At 35.8% G+C, this 17,124-nt stretch overlaps 3 protein-coding genes across 3 annotated transcripts; 2 read left to right on the forward strand and 1 right to left on the reverse strand.

The window, feature by feature from the left end:
- Positions 1-1,349: 1,349 nt before the first annotated feature.
- LOC141668410 (transcription factor bHLH112) lies at positions 1,350-4,265 on the forward strand. Its single transcript, XM_074475293.1, has 7 exons — positions 1,350-1,887; positions 2,130-2,658; positions 2,773-2,886; positions 3,026-3,091; positions 3,221-3,286; positions 3,433-3,483; positions 3,605-4,265. The coding sequence occupies exons 1-7, from the start codon at positions 1,556-1,558 to the stop codon at positions 3,746-3,748; spliced, it is 1,302 nt and encodes a 433-aa protein (XP_074331394.1). The 5' UTR covers positions 1,350-1,555; the 3' UTR covers positions 3,749-4,265.
- Positions 4,266-6,005: 1,740 nt separating this feature from the next.
- Positions 6,006-7,694, reverse strand: LOC141663834 (NAD(P)H dehydrogenase (quinone) FQR1-like). The gene is made up of 4 exons (XM_074469668.1): positions 7,559-7,694; positions 7,103-7,196; positions 6,667-6,929; positions 6,006-6,510 (listed from the first exon to the last, which is right to left on the reverse strand). Exons 1-4 carry the CDS (start codon positions 7,579-7,581, stop codon positions 6,279-6,281), a joined length of 612 nt encoding a protein of 203 aa, XP_074325769.1. The 5' UTR covers positions 7,582-7,694; the 3' UTR covers positions 6,006-6,278.
- A 2,083-nt stretch (positions 7,695-9,777) lies between these two features.
- LOC141664925 (protein FAR1-RELATED SEQUENCE 5-like) lies at positions 9,778-10,248 on the forward strand. The gene has a single exon (XM_074470882.1). The coding sequence runs from the start codon at positions 9,778-9,780 to the stop codon at positions 10,246-10,248; it is 471 nt and encodes a 156-aa protein (XP_074326983.1).
- Positions 10,249-17,124: the final 6,876 nt, after the last annotated feature.

Consider the following 17,124-nt stretch of genomic DNA (forward strand, 5'->3'; position numbering starts at 1 on the left):
TGGTTTCATCTTAGTACGGTTACGTCCTATTTTGGTTTCATCTTAGTACGGTTAGGTCGTATTTTGGTTTCACCACTGAATTTCTCTTTCATATAAAGTTCTATTTTATTTTTTCAACAATTGTTGGAACCATATAATAATTACGATAATTCTATTTCTCCGTAAAATTCTTTTTTATTTTTTATAAAAATAATTAAATGGAATCCTTTATAGATTGTTAGTAATAAGGGAAATTACCATCTCCAAGGGGTACTTTGGTTTCAACCCTTTTCGGTTTCACGAACTTTTAGTTTCACCCGTTTTTAAATTTTACTATAGCACTAAATATACCATTTTTATTTTTATTTTTGACTCATGTATGACTTATAATTTTATATGTAATATTTTACCCGTTTTTTGATTCTTATATACCACATATTGATATTGTTTATATATAAACAAAATCGTATATATATTGTAATTTCTAGATTTATATCTCTATAAAATTTTATTTTAGCACCAAATACAAATTTATACGTACATAAATAATATTTTATTATAAAAAATTACGATCACAAACTATATAAAAACACAAATACAACTAACAATAAGATATATTTTCTTTTTATCGTAGATAATCCGCAGCTACTACCCTTCGGGTGCGCACTGAGTAAAATATTTAATACGCAATTACTTAGTAATGTTAATTTAATATTCTGCTAAATTATCCGTCAATCGTGTTACTCATTGATTGGCTAAAGTTTCGATTTTAAATGTTAGTTATGTCTTTTTGAACAACATATATATTATAATGTTGAGTTTGTTGTTCAAATAAGATTTGAGTTAAAGAAAACTATATATAATTTCTAAAGAAAAATTATAATAATCATAAAATTTTATTTATTATATGTTTCAATTATAACTTAGAATAAATTTCTCTAATCAATGTTTAATATTAATATATTAATCTCTGCTTATGTTTTGTCCGAATTATCAACTAGTTTCTATAAATTATAAACACCCGGACCGGGTCAACCTATACACCTGAAAACACTTGCTTAACGTTGAATCTCCCTGTAAATGTAGACAAATTTAGAGTCTATTAACTTTGTATTTAAATAATAAAAAGTAAATTTGAGGGGTCAATAGGTCCCGAATTTCAGGTCCGTTGGCATAAAAATTTCAGCCATTGATATAAAAAAAGAGGTACAATATTCGTCCAAAACCATGACATAGGCGGCCGGAACCAAGTTCAAAATCATGTCAAATCCCTTTATTTTTAAGCAACAATAAGCATTTTTATTTGACAAGTGAAAATAAAAAATGAACAACTAAAGTTAGGATCAAAGAATAAAAATTAAACTATTAAAAATTCAGACTCCAAATGTAATATCTAATCATCATCTCTTTAATGTCAACCAGATTCTATATCTAGTTAAAACATTCCAACAGCTTCACACCATATGTGTGTTATAATCTACCTATATATAATAGAGTCCAAGGTGTGGAACTCACTTGAAAATTTTCAACCTACTTGATCACACAAAACAAGTACTACAAAAACAAAATTTGAACCATGGCAGATGAGTTTCAAGCTGGAGTTTGTGCAGAAAACTGGTGGATGAATCCATACCAAAGCAACTTCGGATCATCGATTTGTTCTCCGATAATCAACAACATGGACATCTTTTCATGGCCAACTGATTTGGATTCGAAAGCAAGGGCTAGTACCAATGATCAGTCTGGTTCGGCTAATAACTCTGAAGGTTCTATAGTCTTTCAAGATGCTCAGAAATCTTTGAATCAAGACTCCGATGATGGAAATTTGCTATCCGTGAATTCGACCTTAGAAATGATGGATAATGGCCTCTCTTCATCAATAACAACAGACTGGAATCAAGCTTTATTGTAAGTTTACTTATACAATCTTTACTGACAAGTACTACAAATAGTTAAATCTTTTGTTCTTTTAGTTTCAATTATTGTTTTAACTTTATTTTCCACTGAACTTGTTCATGGTCCATACATATATACTTTTACAGCTATTATGTGCAAGTTGTTCATATATTTGGTCTTATTTCTTTGTAATCTTATAAAAAGCAAAGAAGTTAAAATATGATTCATGTTCTTAATTTTTTGGTGATGCTCAGTCAGGAGAGCAAGAGGAATGAGTGCAATTATCAAGGCAACCTACAACACAACTTAAATCAAAGCTCAAATCATCAACAAGCTGCTGGTCTTGATCGTTTTTCTCAAATCAAGAAAGACTGGAGCCCCAAGAATTTTTCTGCCATATATGAAGTTACTTCCTTGGATGCGTATAAAGGGCCAACAAATCAAGGTTTTCCAGTGAGTTCATCCTCATATGGTTATGCTTCCTCCTTAATACAAACTCTTTTTGATACTGATTCTGATCAAGATTCGATATTTGGTAATCGATCAATGGATTATCCGGATATAAGTAATCTTTGTCAAGAAAAGTTCAATGGATGTACTTCTTCTTCATTAGTCAAGACTTCACCAGTACTGCCAAAACAACAGCCTTTAAGCCATTTAAACTCACCAGAGATTCCATCCTGGAGTGCATCCAATAGTGGCCTTTTCACTCCACTGCAGTCTCAATTCCTGTCACCAAAATTTGAAGAGAAGCTCACTCCTTATCCTAATCTTAGTGGAAAGGTAGATATATCTGCACAAATATATGTTCAAATTCTTATCAAGCACACACAAACAAAATTAGGGTTTGGGGCTTATTAATTAAGCGTGTTTAAATTAGTTAAGTCTTTATTGCAGCCTAAGAATGAAAGAATTCGAGATGTGAGCACAGTGGTGAAGAACAACAGCAGTATGGAACCAGTATTCAAGAGACCAAGAATTGAAACACCATCACCATTACCAACTTTCAAGGTAAAAACAATGCTCACAATATAAAGCATGGATTAAAAGAACTTTTATTTCGTAGCAGCATTTTTGTAGAGTTATTAGAGTTGATTACACTTCAACGAGAAAATTAGTTATTAAAATAACAACTAATATGCTATTATAGGTAAGGAAAGAGAAGCTTGGGGACCGGGTAACAGCCCTCCAGCAACTGGTCTCTCCTTTTGGCAAGGTAGTATCTTGATTTTGCTCTCCTTTTTTCTTCCCAAACTTACTGATATATAATATAAATCTTATTGAAGTTAAGAATATGCATGTAAACTAAATGCCTAATTAACTGCAATAATATTGCTCTCTTCAGACGGATACAGCATCAGTTCTCCATGAAGCTATTGAGTACATCAAGCTCCTTCATGATCAAGTCAACGTGAGTTTCATCATCGTACTTTTTTGGTTTATGCCACAAATTATAACATATTTTAATGTATGATCTAGCTTCTTTTATATCAAGTGCAGTTAAGCTATCATGTATGATGTACCTGATCTAATTAAGCTCCTTTAAAACAATTTTAGGTTCTAATTAATCCATATATGAAAAGAGGATCTCCCATTCAACATGAACAGGTGACTGACTTTCTTATTTTTCATTACCATAATTAATTAATAGAAATAATATAACTATGTTTTAATCTTTGCATTAAATTTTGTTTTAATAATGTGAAATATGTTGATCTAATTTTGGCAGACTCTGAGAGATCCTGAAAGAAGTGATCAAGAACTAAGAAGCCGAGGACTATGCCTGGTGCCTGTATCGAGCACTTTCCCAGTTGCATCAGAGACAACTGCTGATTTTTGGACACCAACATTTGGCGGAAACTTCATCAGGTAGAGAAGCAAGGGCCACTATATATTATACAAAGTTAACATGGAGGGAACTAAAAAAGCTAAAAGGAGATCGGACTAGGGAAAGAGCTTCTAAAGACAGCCAGTTCGATGACAATTAGAATAGAATTATATATATATGCATGCTTAATGGTTTATTAGGTAGCACTGAACAAGGATAATATTGATCAGTTTGTAATTGAATAAATAAAAAAAAGATGAACAATCAAGCACTGTTGTATAAATTAAGTTGGGATTAGGAACAGGAACGGATGCTAAATTTAGGTGGAATCTGAAATAGGTTGTTGGTGGTGATCAACTCAATTTAGCACTAAAAGCTGTATATGGGGTAAACTTAAAGGCTTATCTGTTCCGATCCTGTTTCTATAATTTATGTTTTTACATTTTTATTCCAGAGACAAAGAAGAGAAAGACGCGACTTGTGTCCTCACTTTTGGTTAAGTTTATTATAACTATTTATGGAATGTGTTTCTCATGCAAACCAGCATATGGACATCTTGTACAATATATATGTGTTGTGTGTGTAAGCATGGGCCTTCTCTTGTCATCTTACATACAGAGATTTCGATATATCTCAAAACATATACATAAGTTTGAATTGCACGCCTATTACCTACCTTCCCATTTACGTTATCTTTAACATGTCCATGGCTTTTGCTTTTTCCAAAACTTTTCCAGAATTTCCAAAGATTAAAATATTTCTAAAATATTAAAGTTTAATCTAAAAGATTAAACTTTTCTGAAGTTTAAATGGTATATGTTGATGTGAGCCTTGCTTCTCTCAGACTTGTCTTAACTTCAGCTACACTCATGTTAAAGATCAAATTATTCCTGTAAACATTAATTTAACTCAATACAGTAACAAAGAATCTTTCTGACAAAATAAGCATGGATAACAAAAAAGGAACAAGAATAAAAACAAGAAAGGTACTTTAACATTGATATATTTTCTTGTTTGGTATCTTTATATCAGCTTTGAGATGATTGACTGATGGGAATTATACAACCTGGTGTGTTGTATTTAGCATTGGGATCTGTACCTCTTGTTCTTCATTTTTTTCTTTATGAAACTTGAAATCTAATACTACTTCATTTTTGTTTGTATAAAGAAATGTTGTAAAGAGAAAGCATAAGGGCATCATGGTGCTGGCTGGCTGGCTGGCTTTAAGCAGTTACAATCATACTTCACAAGAAACTTTGTCTTTATCATACTACTATTTTCTTGATTTGCCTTACATGTAACACCTCTATATTTGTCTTTGGATTTTTCAAATCAAAAGGGTATTTTTCCTTTTCTGTGTTCACCTTTGAATCTGATCTTCACCACAAAAGCTTGGTTGATGAGGCTTGCATCTATTGAAATGTCTTTATCTGTGAAATGGATGTCCTCTTACTGGATAGTACTTTTAACCCCTGGCTCTAAATGTTGATTCTCCGGTTTTTCATGTCGTTCAGTAGCTCTTTCGTAGGAAATCAAAGTATCGAATATAATTAAGCGTGCATCAGTCAATTGCAACTCTGCTCAGTGTTTTGAATCTGCGTATTAATCATGTGTTTTAGAATTTTGCTCCTCAAATTGTTTTGATGGGAACAAATGCTTGATGCAGTGTGTATGAAACAGTTTATAGTACTACAGAAGCAACTAGATCATTGAGCATCTGGCCCAGACAAATAATTTTGATAAGCTTGATTACCTTAATTTGTCTTGTAGACTTGAGTTGTGGTGATGTAGACAGGATTCCTAGCACTTTAATACTATGAGTTTCGGAACTGTTACTTGGGCCAAGTTGAACTATGCTTGTTGTTCTAAAAAATTTATGAATCCCAGGAAATTGATTAACCAAAACTAGAAACTTAGAAAGATAATCCAATTATACAAGTCAACAAAAATAATAGGAGTGACCTACACGTGAGTGTAATTTAATGATAAAAAGATTGCTGCTCTATTAATCACAAAAGTTAGTAACAAAAGAGGGCATAGGTATGTTAATATTGTCTTGTCTGTCTGTGGCTCTGTCAACAACTGGACTGAGATGAAGATCTACCGAATTAAATGTGCCCCATCAAGCCAAACCAGGTAATTTCATTCAAACCTTAACAGAACTTAAGGAAAAATGAAGACATTGCAGATTTCACACGAGTTCTTTTATTAATGCAGTTCCAGTACTATACTAGAAATCAATTTCATTTGGCTGATCAATTGTTCAGGTGCCTGCTATTTTCTGGCTGTAGCTTACAAACAATGTTTATCTGGAACTAAATACAGTAAATTTCATACATTTGTTTATTGAAAACAGTGGATCATATCAAAGAACCAACAAAATGATCTTATACAGTACACAGTGACATTTGTGTAAAATAAACAGACACATGTATGAATTGTATTTGAATTTTTCAAGAACAATATTCAGTAAATATGAAATATTCGAATGACTAGCATAACAGATTAAATATCTTTTTGAGTAAAAAGTAAAATTATTCGTAGAATGCACTCTGGTAATCAGGTGTGGAGTGGATCAAGCGGTTCCCTTAAGCTTCTTTGCAATGCCAGCTGTGTACTTTCCCTGGTGGAAAGCTTGTGCAAGCTCAAGCTCAGAAGGCTGTCGCGAGCCATCTCCGGCATAAGTTCCAGAACCATAAGGGCTTCCACCTTTGATATTCTCCATCTCAGACATACCAGCTCCGAAAGTGTAGCCAATCGGTACAAAAATCATACCATGGTGAACAAGCTGAGTTATAGCTGTCAACCTGTATAAAATAATCAATTTTTAGTCAACATTGTAATATACTAATACTTATCATCTACTACATGTTCTAGACTGTCCCCTAATAATAATACTCTATAGACTATAGATAAGGAATCAAATATTTTGATTGGAAGAAGTATAATATAATTTAACGTACGCTGTTGTTTCTTGACCACCTCCTTGAGATCCAGTGCTGCAGAAAAGACCTGCAGGTTTGCCGGCTAACTTTTGAGCTCCCCATAAGCCACCAGTTGAATCAAGAAAAGCCTTGAATTGGGCAGCCATCATTCCGAATCTAGTTGGGAAACCAAAGATCAAACCATCTGCCTCGGCTAGTTCAGCTGCAGTGATGATTGGAACATTGCTCTTTGGTGCTGCACTCATCTTTCCAAGTACCTCCTCTGGGAGTGTTTCTGGCACCTAAATATGTATATTCCACTTCATAGATTAGTATGCGAAATTCCAGATTTCATTGCATTGTTGTGCACGACAAAACTCTTACTCCAAAATACTAAAAAAGATCTGAATCCACTAAAAATTTCAGGATTTAAGTACAAGAATGCAAGACAGAGTCAATTTTTAGGCTCACATACCTGCCATAATTTCGCCTCAACTCCTTCGACAGATGAAGCTCCCTTATAGATCTCTTCTGCAAGCTTCTCAACATGTCCGTACATAGAATAGTATCTGTACCATCATCAAAGTCTTCATTAAATCTAAGCATGCAACTTTATATTTAAGTAAAAGCACCAGTTCATAACTCGCTAATAACCTTTAACACACCAAACACGCATTTCTGATTTTTAAACTTTAAAATCTTAAACTGTACAGTAATTAGTAATAAGAGTGCAGATTGAACTAGGCATCACATTGTTGCATTGTAACAACAAATGCAGACGGGAAAAAACAGTTATGTACAGAATGAAAGAAGATGAGTTGAAGCATGATCTAAAGCATAATTATTTAAGTGGATTAAATATGCAGTACAAAAAACTGATCAAGAAACTAAATATAACTAACCCTGAAAAATAAAGGGAGAGAAAACATACACGATATAAACTTTAGTTGCCATTGATTGAATGGGAAAAATCTGGGTAATTTGATGTGAAAACAGAGTGTTGAATATGGCACAACGAGATGGGGATGCCAACTACCTTAACACATTAATAGGCTTATATAGGGCCATGGGGAAGATAGTTGACCAATTTAGCCGGCTTTCGTTTTCATATTTCAAATTTAGTGGTCTGTAATTCGAGAAATATTAAATGAGTTGATATTCTCGTAAATAGTTCAATTTTTATTTTGAAATAAATTTTATGCGAATTTGGTTTAATTTATAAACGAGTCGAATTTTAACATAATTTAAGATTTAATTTACACACATGATCTGAACTTGAACACAACATGATTTTAATCGAAAGTTTGCAGAAAACAAGTTTAACTAGAATGTTTGTGATGATATTTGTTAATAAAGTTTACGAATATATTTGTTAATAATATTTTTAAATCTATATTGCTCGTGGACAAATATATAAATTGCTTGTTATATACACATACATATACTTTATTAATAACAAAATAATTAGTAAATAGTTTTGCATATATTTATTTATGTTAATTTTTCAATTTATTTAAATCTTTTATTAATATTTTTACAAACAAGAATGTTTTGGCTCATTTACAATTTACACCCCATGCCTGAGCATATTTTTATTAGTGATAAACCAGTTAAGGCAACATAAAAAGGAAAATGCGTACTAAAAAATGTCGAAAAAATTAATTTCTATTGTTAATATAGTACCTCAATAATTGATAGTAACTTTTTAATGGTTACATGTAATCCCGTGTATATTATGTCTATAAATTAAAAATTATCATTTATTGTCTAATCTTATTTTAAAAAAAATCTTGTTTTTCTATCCTCTTACGAAAGTAATTTGGGACGAATCATTTTTTTTGCGATTAGCATGTTCTACGTGCATAGAAGTGCATCACATTTGGTTTTGTTTGGTGTACCATTCACGTCTCTGTATTTTTATTTCATTTTTAAATTGCTCCTGAATGGTGTGACTGGCTGATCTTTAAATATTGAAGCTTCGTATCATCTTTATATGGTCATTTGTGTATATAATAATTAATAAGTCGACAGTAGCGTGTAAAAAGTTTTTTTGTTTAAATTGTTGATGTCACGCTTATGATCATTAATCCTAACTATTAGTAGGACGCCGCCGATTAAGCGTTTATATTGGTTTTATGTTAAAAGTCGTATTTAAGAAAGGGGACGGATCAACAACAACTGTTGTTTGTTGTAGACCTGAATTTAACGAACACTTTTGCAGCCGTTGATCTGGGATTGGAGGGCTGAATCATTAGGGGATCGCAGAAATTTTCAGCGGTCGGTCAGGACGGACCGCGAAAAATTTCCGCGGTTGGTACTGCTCCCTAATCCCCAACTGCTCCCTTATCCCCAACATCCCAGCGGATCCTCATTTCACCACACAAAAACATCAAAATTTCAAAAAAAAAAATCTACTCTCCAAGTTTACATTTTAGGCGATTTTGGGACATTTTCATCAAGAAATTCAAGTTGTTTTGTCAATTCAAGGTATATTTCTTGTCTTAAATTTCACATTTTCATAGCGGATACATTATTTGCTCGTATGTTTCGTCATATACGTCAAAATGAAAAAAAGAGGCTATTAATTGTAGTTTATATCTTGATAGTTTAAATAGTAGTGAAGAACCTAAAACCCCTGTATATGTTGAAGATGATGATTTTGTAGATAGAAATGAGGAATTTATTAATTTAGATGACGATTTGGTTGATGTTGAAGATGAAAGTGATGGAAATGAGGTTGAAAATGATAGTGATAATGTTGAGGGTGAGGATGAAGATGATAATGTAGAGGATGCAAATTTGTATGAAAATGTTGATGGGGGGGGAGTTCCATATTTGAATCAAAATTTTCAAAGTGTGGATGGGGCCGGTCATTTTTTTAGGGCTTATGCTTTACGAAATGGATTTGCTATTAAAATTCAAGCTAGCCATCGTAATAAAGACAACGAGATATATGGTCGTTTATATGTTTGTAGGCTTTATGGAAAAAGTGTCGTCACCGAGAGTAGTCAAAATAAACGGCGTAGAGAGGTTCTTCCTAAAAGCGAGTGCAAGGTGAGGATGTATGTCAATTATCAAAAGAAAAAATGTCACTGGGAGGTAACTAGCCTTGAATTGGTACACAACCACGGTCTTGTTTCCCCTAGTAAGATGAATTTGGTACAACGAGAAAGACATGTCAACATCGCGACCCGTAGTTTGATTAAAACGCTTTATGGTTCGGGGGTTCGTAATTGTCAAGTGATGAATGTGATTGGTAACATTCATGGAGGTAATGACAAAGTTGGTTTCAATGTTCAACATGTTAGGAATGTGTTAAGAGACGAGAGGAAGAAAAGGTTTGAGATTAGTGACGCTCAAGCGGGGTTGGACTTGTTGCATAGGTTGAATGAAGAAAGTGGTTCTAAATATTTTATTAGGACCGAAGTCGATGAAGAGAATCGTTTGAAGTGTCTAGTATGGATTGATCCGAGATGTATAATGGCTTACCAAAATTTTGGCGATGTTATGGCTTTTGATACCACTTATCGGACGAATAGGTATGCAGTCATTTGTCCCATTTACCGGAGTCAATCATCATTATCAATCGGTAATTTTCGGGTTTGCGTTGATGCGGGATGAACACGCGTCGACTTTTGAGTGGATTCTTCGTACTTGGCTTGAAGGTGAGGGGAATAATCCTCCATTGACTATAATCACGGATCAAGATTAAGCCATGGCAAGCGCTATTGCGGTTGTACTCCCGAATACTACCCATTTATTGTGTTCTTGGCACATTAGTCAAAAATTCCCGGAGAAATTAGCTCATTATTATTCGGTTTTTCCGGAATTCAAGACGGACTTCAACAATTGCATTTATAAATCTCTCACCGAATGTGTTTTTGAAGCTAGATGGGCGTCGTTTGTGGAAAAGTATCACTTGCAAGATCATAAATGGTTAAAGGGGTTATATGAGTTGAAGCACAAGTGGATTCCTGCATATACTAGAAATAAATTTTCGGCGTTTCAAAATAGTACATCGAGGAGTGAGGGGATGAATTCTTTCTTTGATAAGTATGTGAGTTCGGCAACGGGTTTGAAGGAATTCATTGAAAATGCCCAAAAAGCATTGGCAAGGCAATTCATGAGGGAGAAGGAAGAAGATTATGTCACCATTAATCTAAAACGTCCCATGAAATTGCATACCACATTGGAGTATCATGCTTCTTGTATCTACACTAAGGAAATGTTTAGAAGATTTCAAGATGAATTGGTTGAGTCTTCAAAATACTTTGTTGAAAAAGACCAACGAGCTAGTGAAGAAGGGGAGAGAATGGGGGATGTTATTACGTACTATAGTTGTTATAGGCCCATGTCCGAGCCTACGAGAAGAAATGTTTATTTTGTGGCATTCGAGAAAGCAAGCTCTTTGGGAATGTGTACGTGTAGAATGCTTGAACATTCGGGGCTACCTTGTAGACACCTATTGGCGGTCTTCACTAAGAAACGGGTTTCGGAAATTCCCCCGTATTACATAAACCGGAGGTGGACAATGCATGCCAATAGAGTTGATGGTGTTGCCTTACAATTTGGATGTTGGACAAAGTCATGAGATGACCTCAACCGATCGATTTAATAGCATGACAATGTTAACCATGAGTTTTTGTCAAAGTAGCATTGCATCCAAGGAACGGTATGATTATGCCGTTGGAGTGATGAATTGAGAAATACCAATTCTCGAAAGAATGAGCGTTGATGAAATTAAATCTTACGAAAGCATTTCGCAAGCTCCAAATGCAAATGCTCATGAAGAAACAATTTGTGACCCTATTATGTCCCAAACTAAAGGGAGGAAGAAGGACGTTCGTTTCAAAAGTCCATAGAATCGATTGGTAAAAAGGAGAAGCCGCCAAGAAAGTGCACTTATTGTCAAATGGAAGGCCATGATAAAAGGAAGTGTGCTAGTAGACTAGAAGATCTTAAAAATGTTCAAGAATCGCAATATAATTAGTGGTGTACCATTTTGTAACCGAATGTTGTAATCTTAAATGGATTTGAATTTTAAGTGTTTAACATTGCTTTCTTTTTTATTATGTTTTTTTGTCATATAATTGCCAATTATTGTCATATAATTGTGTTTTATTGTGATAGGTAACATGACTAGCGAGTATAGTGGTGACAACAACTCCGATCATAGTTGTGGTTCGGTTTCCCACGTTAGCAACACATTCTCGGACTCCCTACCAAGCGACTCGTGGTATGAGGACAATGACGAGGAAGATGTGGTCTCACCAACCTTTAGTGAGATGGAAGATGCATGTGCCGAGTTGATGCCCCTTGTGGACAATGACGAGCCGCCCCATGTGGAGGAAGAGGAAACGGACTTGTACCCACCCGATGAGGAGGCTTATAGGGCCAAAAATTGGATCGAGGCATGCAATTGGATGGAGGGTACTGAACCGTGGAGATTGGTGAACTCTCATCCGGATCCGTACTTCCTTCCGATCTTGAATTTGGGCAACAACACGCCCGATGGAAAATGGAAAAAATCCGGATGGAATGGCGGTAAGCTTGTTAAATGTGATCGGATTGCCGATATTGTAAACTTGAGACCTCGTGAGGGTTGCAATATGGACCAAATACGCATCGAATATGTGAAGGGTTGGGTTTCACACCTAACGGGAGGGACGGAGAGGGAACACGGGACATGTTTTGCAAGATTTCGTCTCTATGATGGCTCGAATACGATTCCCGTTACCATTTGGAACGACTCCAACCCTTACCCTTGGAAACTTACGGAAGGCCATATCCGTGATGGTTGTGTACTTGTTCTCTACCATATTGCATGCTTCGTGGATACTACGCAAGGAGTTGCTCAACACCGGTTATCCGGTGGTCTTTCTAATATACTAGGTATTTTTGGTTAGGACCAATATATTTCATAAAATTTAGTGTATTGTATTGATCGTGTAATTTTCATTCGAATCTATGTATTTTCATTGAATTTTATATGAATTTATATGAATTTTCTATGAATTAAAGTATGAAATTTGAGATTGAAAGTGTACCTAAAAATTTGAGAATGAAAAGTAAAATTTACAAGTCGAACTATACATTACAAATTGTTATGAAATGTATTGAAAAGTTTTTTTCAATATTTGGACAAGCGTTGACTTTCGTTGACTTTTTTAAGGAATTTTCAATTTAACGTAAAAAATGAAAAAAAATAATTTTTTTTTGAAAATCACTCATTACCATATTTTAAGACTTTTGAGAGTAGTTTGGATTAGTGGAAGTTAGTTTAGGACTAACTTCCAAAAATTAAGCAATTTCAACAGAAGATTATTTTGCACATACTCTGTTTCCCCTGTCTTTTGCTCTGTTTTCAGGGGCAAAAAACCAAACTGATGGACCGCGGAAATTTTCCGCGGTGGGGCTGTAGACGGACCGCGGAAATTTTCCGCGGTTGGGGCCATTAAATTGATTTTTGCAGATTAAAAACAGAGCAGCCAGAAAATTCACAACCAAATTCACAACCAAATTCACAACCAAATCCACAACCAAATTCCACCAAAATCCCAACACCTACAACACCAAAATCCACCAAAATCCACCAAATTCCACCAAAATCCACAACAACCCAAAATGCTCAAAAATAAAAAAAATCCAACAAAATTAAACAACATCAAACCAAACAAACCAAATAAACCAAATAAAACCCGACAACATAAAATGAAATCCAACTACATAATTCAACAACCTAAAATCAAATGAAATCCAACTACATAATCCGACAACCTAAAATGAAATGCAATCCAACTACATAATCCGACAAACTAAAATACTATGAAATTCAACTACGAAGCCTCGTGACGCCTACGCATACGAATCCCGGAAATCCCCCTTGCCTTCCCTAACTGAAGCTCCCTGGCTATCCGATACCTAAAGGTATCCACCTCCTCCTGCGACCAATTTGGTACCTCAGCTAAGTCATATCCTTGTGCGAAGTATTCCATGTACTTCATCACATAAACACCACAATCATTAGAGTTTCGTTGCTTTGGCCTGGACGGTAGAGCTAGGACCTCGGCTGAAGTAGGGTCACGCCCCTCGACTGGGTGTACCATATGCAATAGCCTCGGCAACAACCATGACTGCAATGAAATTATGATCCGAGAATGAATAAATTATACAATTGGTAAGGACTATATAGAAGACAGTAATAGTAGAGGAACATACCACCACTCGTATATCCTCACGATAATCCGGCTCGTCATTCATTGAATCTATGATAAGACCTTCAAATCGTCTAGTACCGAACATGAACAAAACCCAATGCACATCTCCGACACAACATGGGATGAATATGTAGTCCGCCTCGAGAACAGAAGGACCAACAGTAGCACTGGAAAACCCGGTAAAGCTACATAATGCTTTATTCCATGCCCTCTGCAATGTATCTCCACCGACCCTTGATGCTTTTCTGATTTTCTTCACATGTCCTTTTCCAAGAACCATGAAGTAGGGATCCATGAAATAATAGACGGGTTTCCTCTCCCATATACCTCCAGTGTGAATCTCCTCCTCCCGAGTCCTTAGCAATCCCTGAAAGTATATATGAATGCAACAAGTAAAATAAATGCAACAAGTAAAATTAATGCAACAAGTAAAATAAATGCAAAAACTAAAATATATTAGACAACGAACAATACCATATAAGTGTATATGATCCTGTCATCAACCCATGTTCCTGGAGCCAGACTCTACATAGCTGATGCATGGACGTGATAGTCCTGAACACTAAGACCACCGGGAATCCTCGGCGCCATCCCAAAGCCCCATCCCCAATCTGAATATATAACATTCTTCTTTATCATGCTGAGACTCTTAGTGATACTCCACTTCTCCTCTTTCATCCTGCGGGATGCAAGCTTCGCGGGCCTACTAGATGAGGCAATAGCCTGGGGTGGCTGAGACACATGCTGGGATGGCTGTGTCATGTCAACGACATCCTGGGCAGGAATGGCTGGATTGTCAAAGTCATCAGCCAAAGGTGCAATGAAATCTGGTTTTATGTTCTGAAATGTGGGAGGTCTGTAGGCGGGTCCTTTGATCTTCTTCATCAACCGAGAGAATGGTGTGAGGAAGGTAGCAGAAATCCTCCCAAACTCCTCCACAAACTCAGGAGGAACCCTAGCGTCTAGCTGCTTCAACATATTAAGCCCGGCAACCATCTACAAACAAAAACAAGCAAACATTTTTTCATTAATTCCACATGGATATCATATCATCAAAATGAAATACGTGTGAATGCAAATTTTGTAGTGTGTGGGTGTGTAATGTGAAATATACATATTTGTAAAACACTTACAACTTCATAGCCCTCGAGACTATCATACAACTCCCTCATCTTGTACTGCTGTTGAGGCTGTGGATCGGGCTTCCCTATGCGCATACGAGATATATCAGCATACCACGCCATGTAATCAGCCTCCGAAGCTAAGTCTACCGAGTCATCAACAAGGCCATTCAAATCTGAACAGAACCTGGCCCATTTGCCAATATCAATAAACCACCGCACCAGCCAATCCTCCCCTGTAAACGTGGCATCCTTAGCCCCCCTGTAACCAACCATGTTCACCGGTGCCCGTGGAATCTGGGGACTAGAACCAAACTGTCTCGACACCCTGTCCGGATGCTGCCACTCGACCACGTCGTAACATACAAGGGGAACTCGACCGCACCCAGCTAACTGTGCCTGTATCATCTCGCTGTCCATAACATCCTCGAACCTAGCATACGGCCTCCAGACCACCTCATCACCAGCAACACCATCAAACTCACCCATATAGAACGATAAGCTGTGGTGAGGGCCTGACATCCCGCGCTTCTTCGAAACCCCGGCATGAGTATCACTAGCATAGGCCCATCCCTCAGCAACCGGATAATCCTCCTGACCGGGAGATCGTAAAGGCACGCCAATACGAGGAAATCTCTCGTAAGACCAAACCTGTAACACCCAGACACAACAAGCAATGCTCTTGCTGCCCTTTCTTGCAGCAATCTCCAAACCCCGGTATATATGAGCTAACACAGCTACACCCCAAGCATAATAAGGAATCTCCCGCATATTAATCAATGGGTGCATATACCGAACATGAACAAAAGAGCGGTTGATGCTGGGGAAGAGGATACAACCCATAATGAATAGCAGATACACCTTGGTATGTACAACTGTGGCCCTCATATTGTTCTTCTCAGGCTTCTGTGCACCATATCTCTCAAACAACCACCCCAGCTTGATGTTATTCCGATACAAAGCCTCCTTCACCTCCTCCTCGGTCAAAGGCTCAAACAAATTATTAGCAAAATAGGCCGCCTTGTTCTCTATCACCCCACAAGTCAGCGCATCCCCCTGAACTGGCACCCCTAAAATAAACCCTACATCTTCCAATGTAACAGACATCTCCCCCTGTCTCGTGAAGAAAGTGTTGGTCTCAGGTCTCCAACGCTCCACCAAAGCAGATATCAACCGAGTGTCAGTAGCCAAGACCACAGCAGGGTCTGCAAAAATCCCAAACCCAAGCATGTGTAGCAATTCCCGCTGTGGTCTCCTTAACTTCCACAAGTGCAATGACTTGTTCCCCGAATAGCTCTGCAACTCATCTCTCCCTGTACCATCCCAAACATCCTCACTAACGTGATACCGATTATCCCAAATAATATTATGCGCGTTAGGACCCGGCAACATATTCCTGAAATCATCAAAATTATCCATACCTGAAAATATTGCCAACAAAATTCATCAATCACCATAATAAAAACACCACAACGTACACAATAAAAACAATCACCACATATATAAACACCAAGTTCACAATACAACTTATTTAGCACTAAAAATATCACGAATAATTCTAAATTTATTCATAAATTGTCACGAATTTATCCTAAATTTATTCCAAATTTATTCCAAAATATCCTAAATTTATTCCAAAATATTTGAATTAACACTAATATTCGAATTAAAAATAAAAATTCGAATTTAATACAATAAATTAATTCTAAATTAAAACTAATTTCAATTCCACAAGGATATTAAAAATTCGAATTAAAATCATAAATTCGAATTAAAATAATAAATTCGATTATTAAAATTTCGAATGGAAATTGTAAATTCGAATTAAGATTAAAAATTTGAATTTAATACACTAAATTAATTCCAAATTAACACTAATTTATCCTAAAAATTGAATTAAATAAATTCCAAATTATGAACCCTAGAAATTCTAAAAATTCGAATTTAATCATAGTACGATTCATATGTTAATTCATTACAAAGATTCATACATAAATTAACCCTAAAAATTTGAATTATATAAACAAAATCAGATATAGAACAAGAAAAATACATAAATTTATATCAATAAAACTGTAAATAACAAAAAAGAATCGAATATATACCTTAATGACGAAAAAGGTGAATGATTTAAGCTTTTGGATTGCTGGGTTCTTGCT

Source organism: Apium graveolens, chromosome 6 (genome assembly GCF_009905375.1).
Source record: "Apium graveolens cultivar Ventura chromosome 6, ASM990537v1, whole genome shotgun sequence".
In the NCBI taxonomy this organism is placed as follows: domain Eukaryota; kingdom Viridiplantae; phylum Streptophyta; class Magnoliopsida; order Apiales; family Apiaceae; genus Apium; species Apium graveolens.

Excerpts from the sequence above, each read along its gene's own strand:
- LOC141668410 (XM_074475293.1), top strand. The coding sequence starts at position 1,556 with ATGGCAGATGAGTTTCAAGCTGGAGTTTGTGCAGAAAACTGGTGGATG. Across the intron at positions 1,888-2,129 it reads GACTGGAATCAAGCTTTATT|TCAGGAGAGCAAGAGGAATG; the intron begins GTAAGTTTACTT and ends GGTGATGCTCAG. Across the intron at positions 2,887-3,025 it reads CACCATTACCAACTTTCAAG|GTAAGGAAAGAGAAGCTTGG; the intron begins GTAAAAACAATG and ends ATGCTATTATAG.
- LOC141663834 (XM_074469668.1), bottom strand. The coding sequence starts at position 7,581 with ATGGCAACTAAAGTTTATATCGT. Across the intron at positions 7,197-7,558 it reads GCAACTAAAGTTTATATCGT|ATACTATTCTATGTACGGAC; the intron begins GTATGTTTTCTC and ends ATGATGGTACAG. Across the intron at positions 6,930-7,102 it reads TTGAGGCGAAATTATGGCAG|GTGCCAGAAACACTCCCAGA; the intron begins GTATGTGAGCCT and ends ATACATATTTAG.
- LOC141664925 (XM_074470882.1), top strand. The coding sequence starts at position 9,778 with ATGAATTTGGTACAACGAGAAAGACATGTCAACATCGCGACCCGTAGT.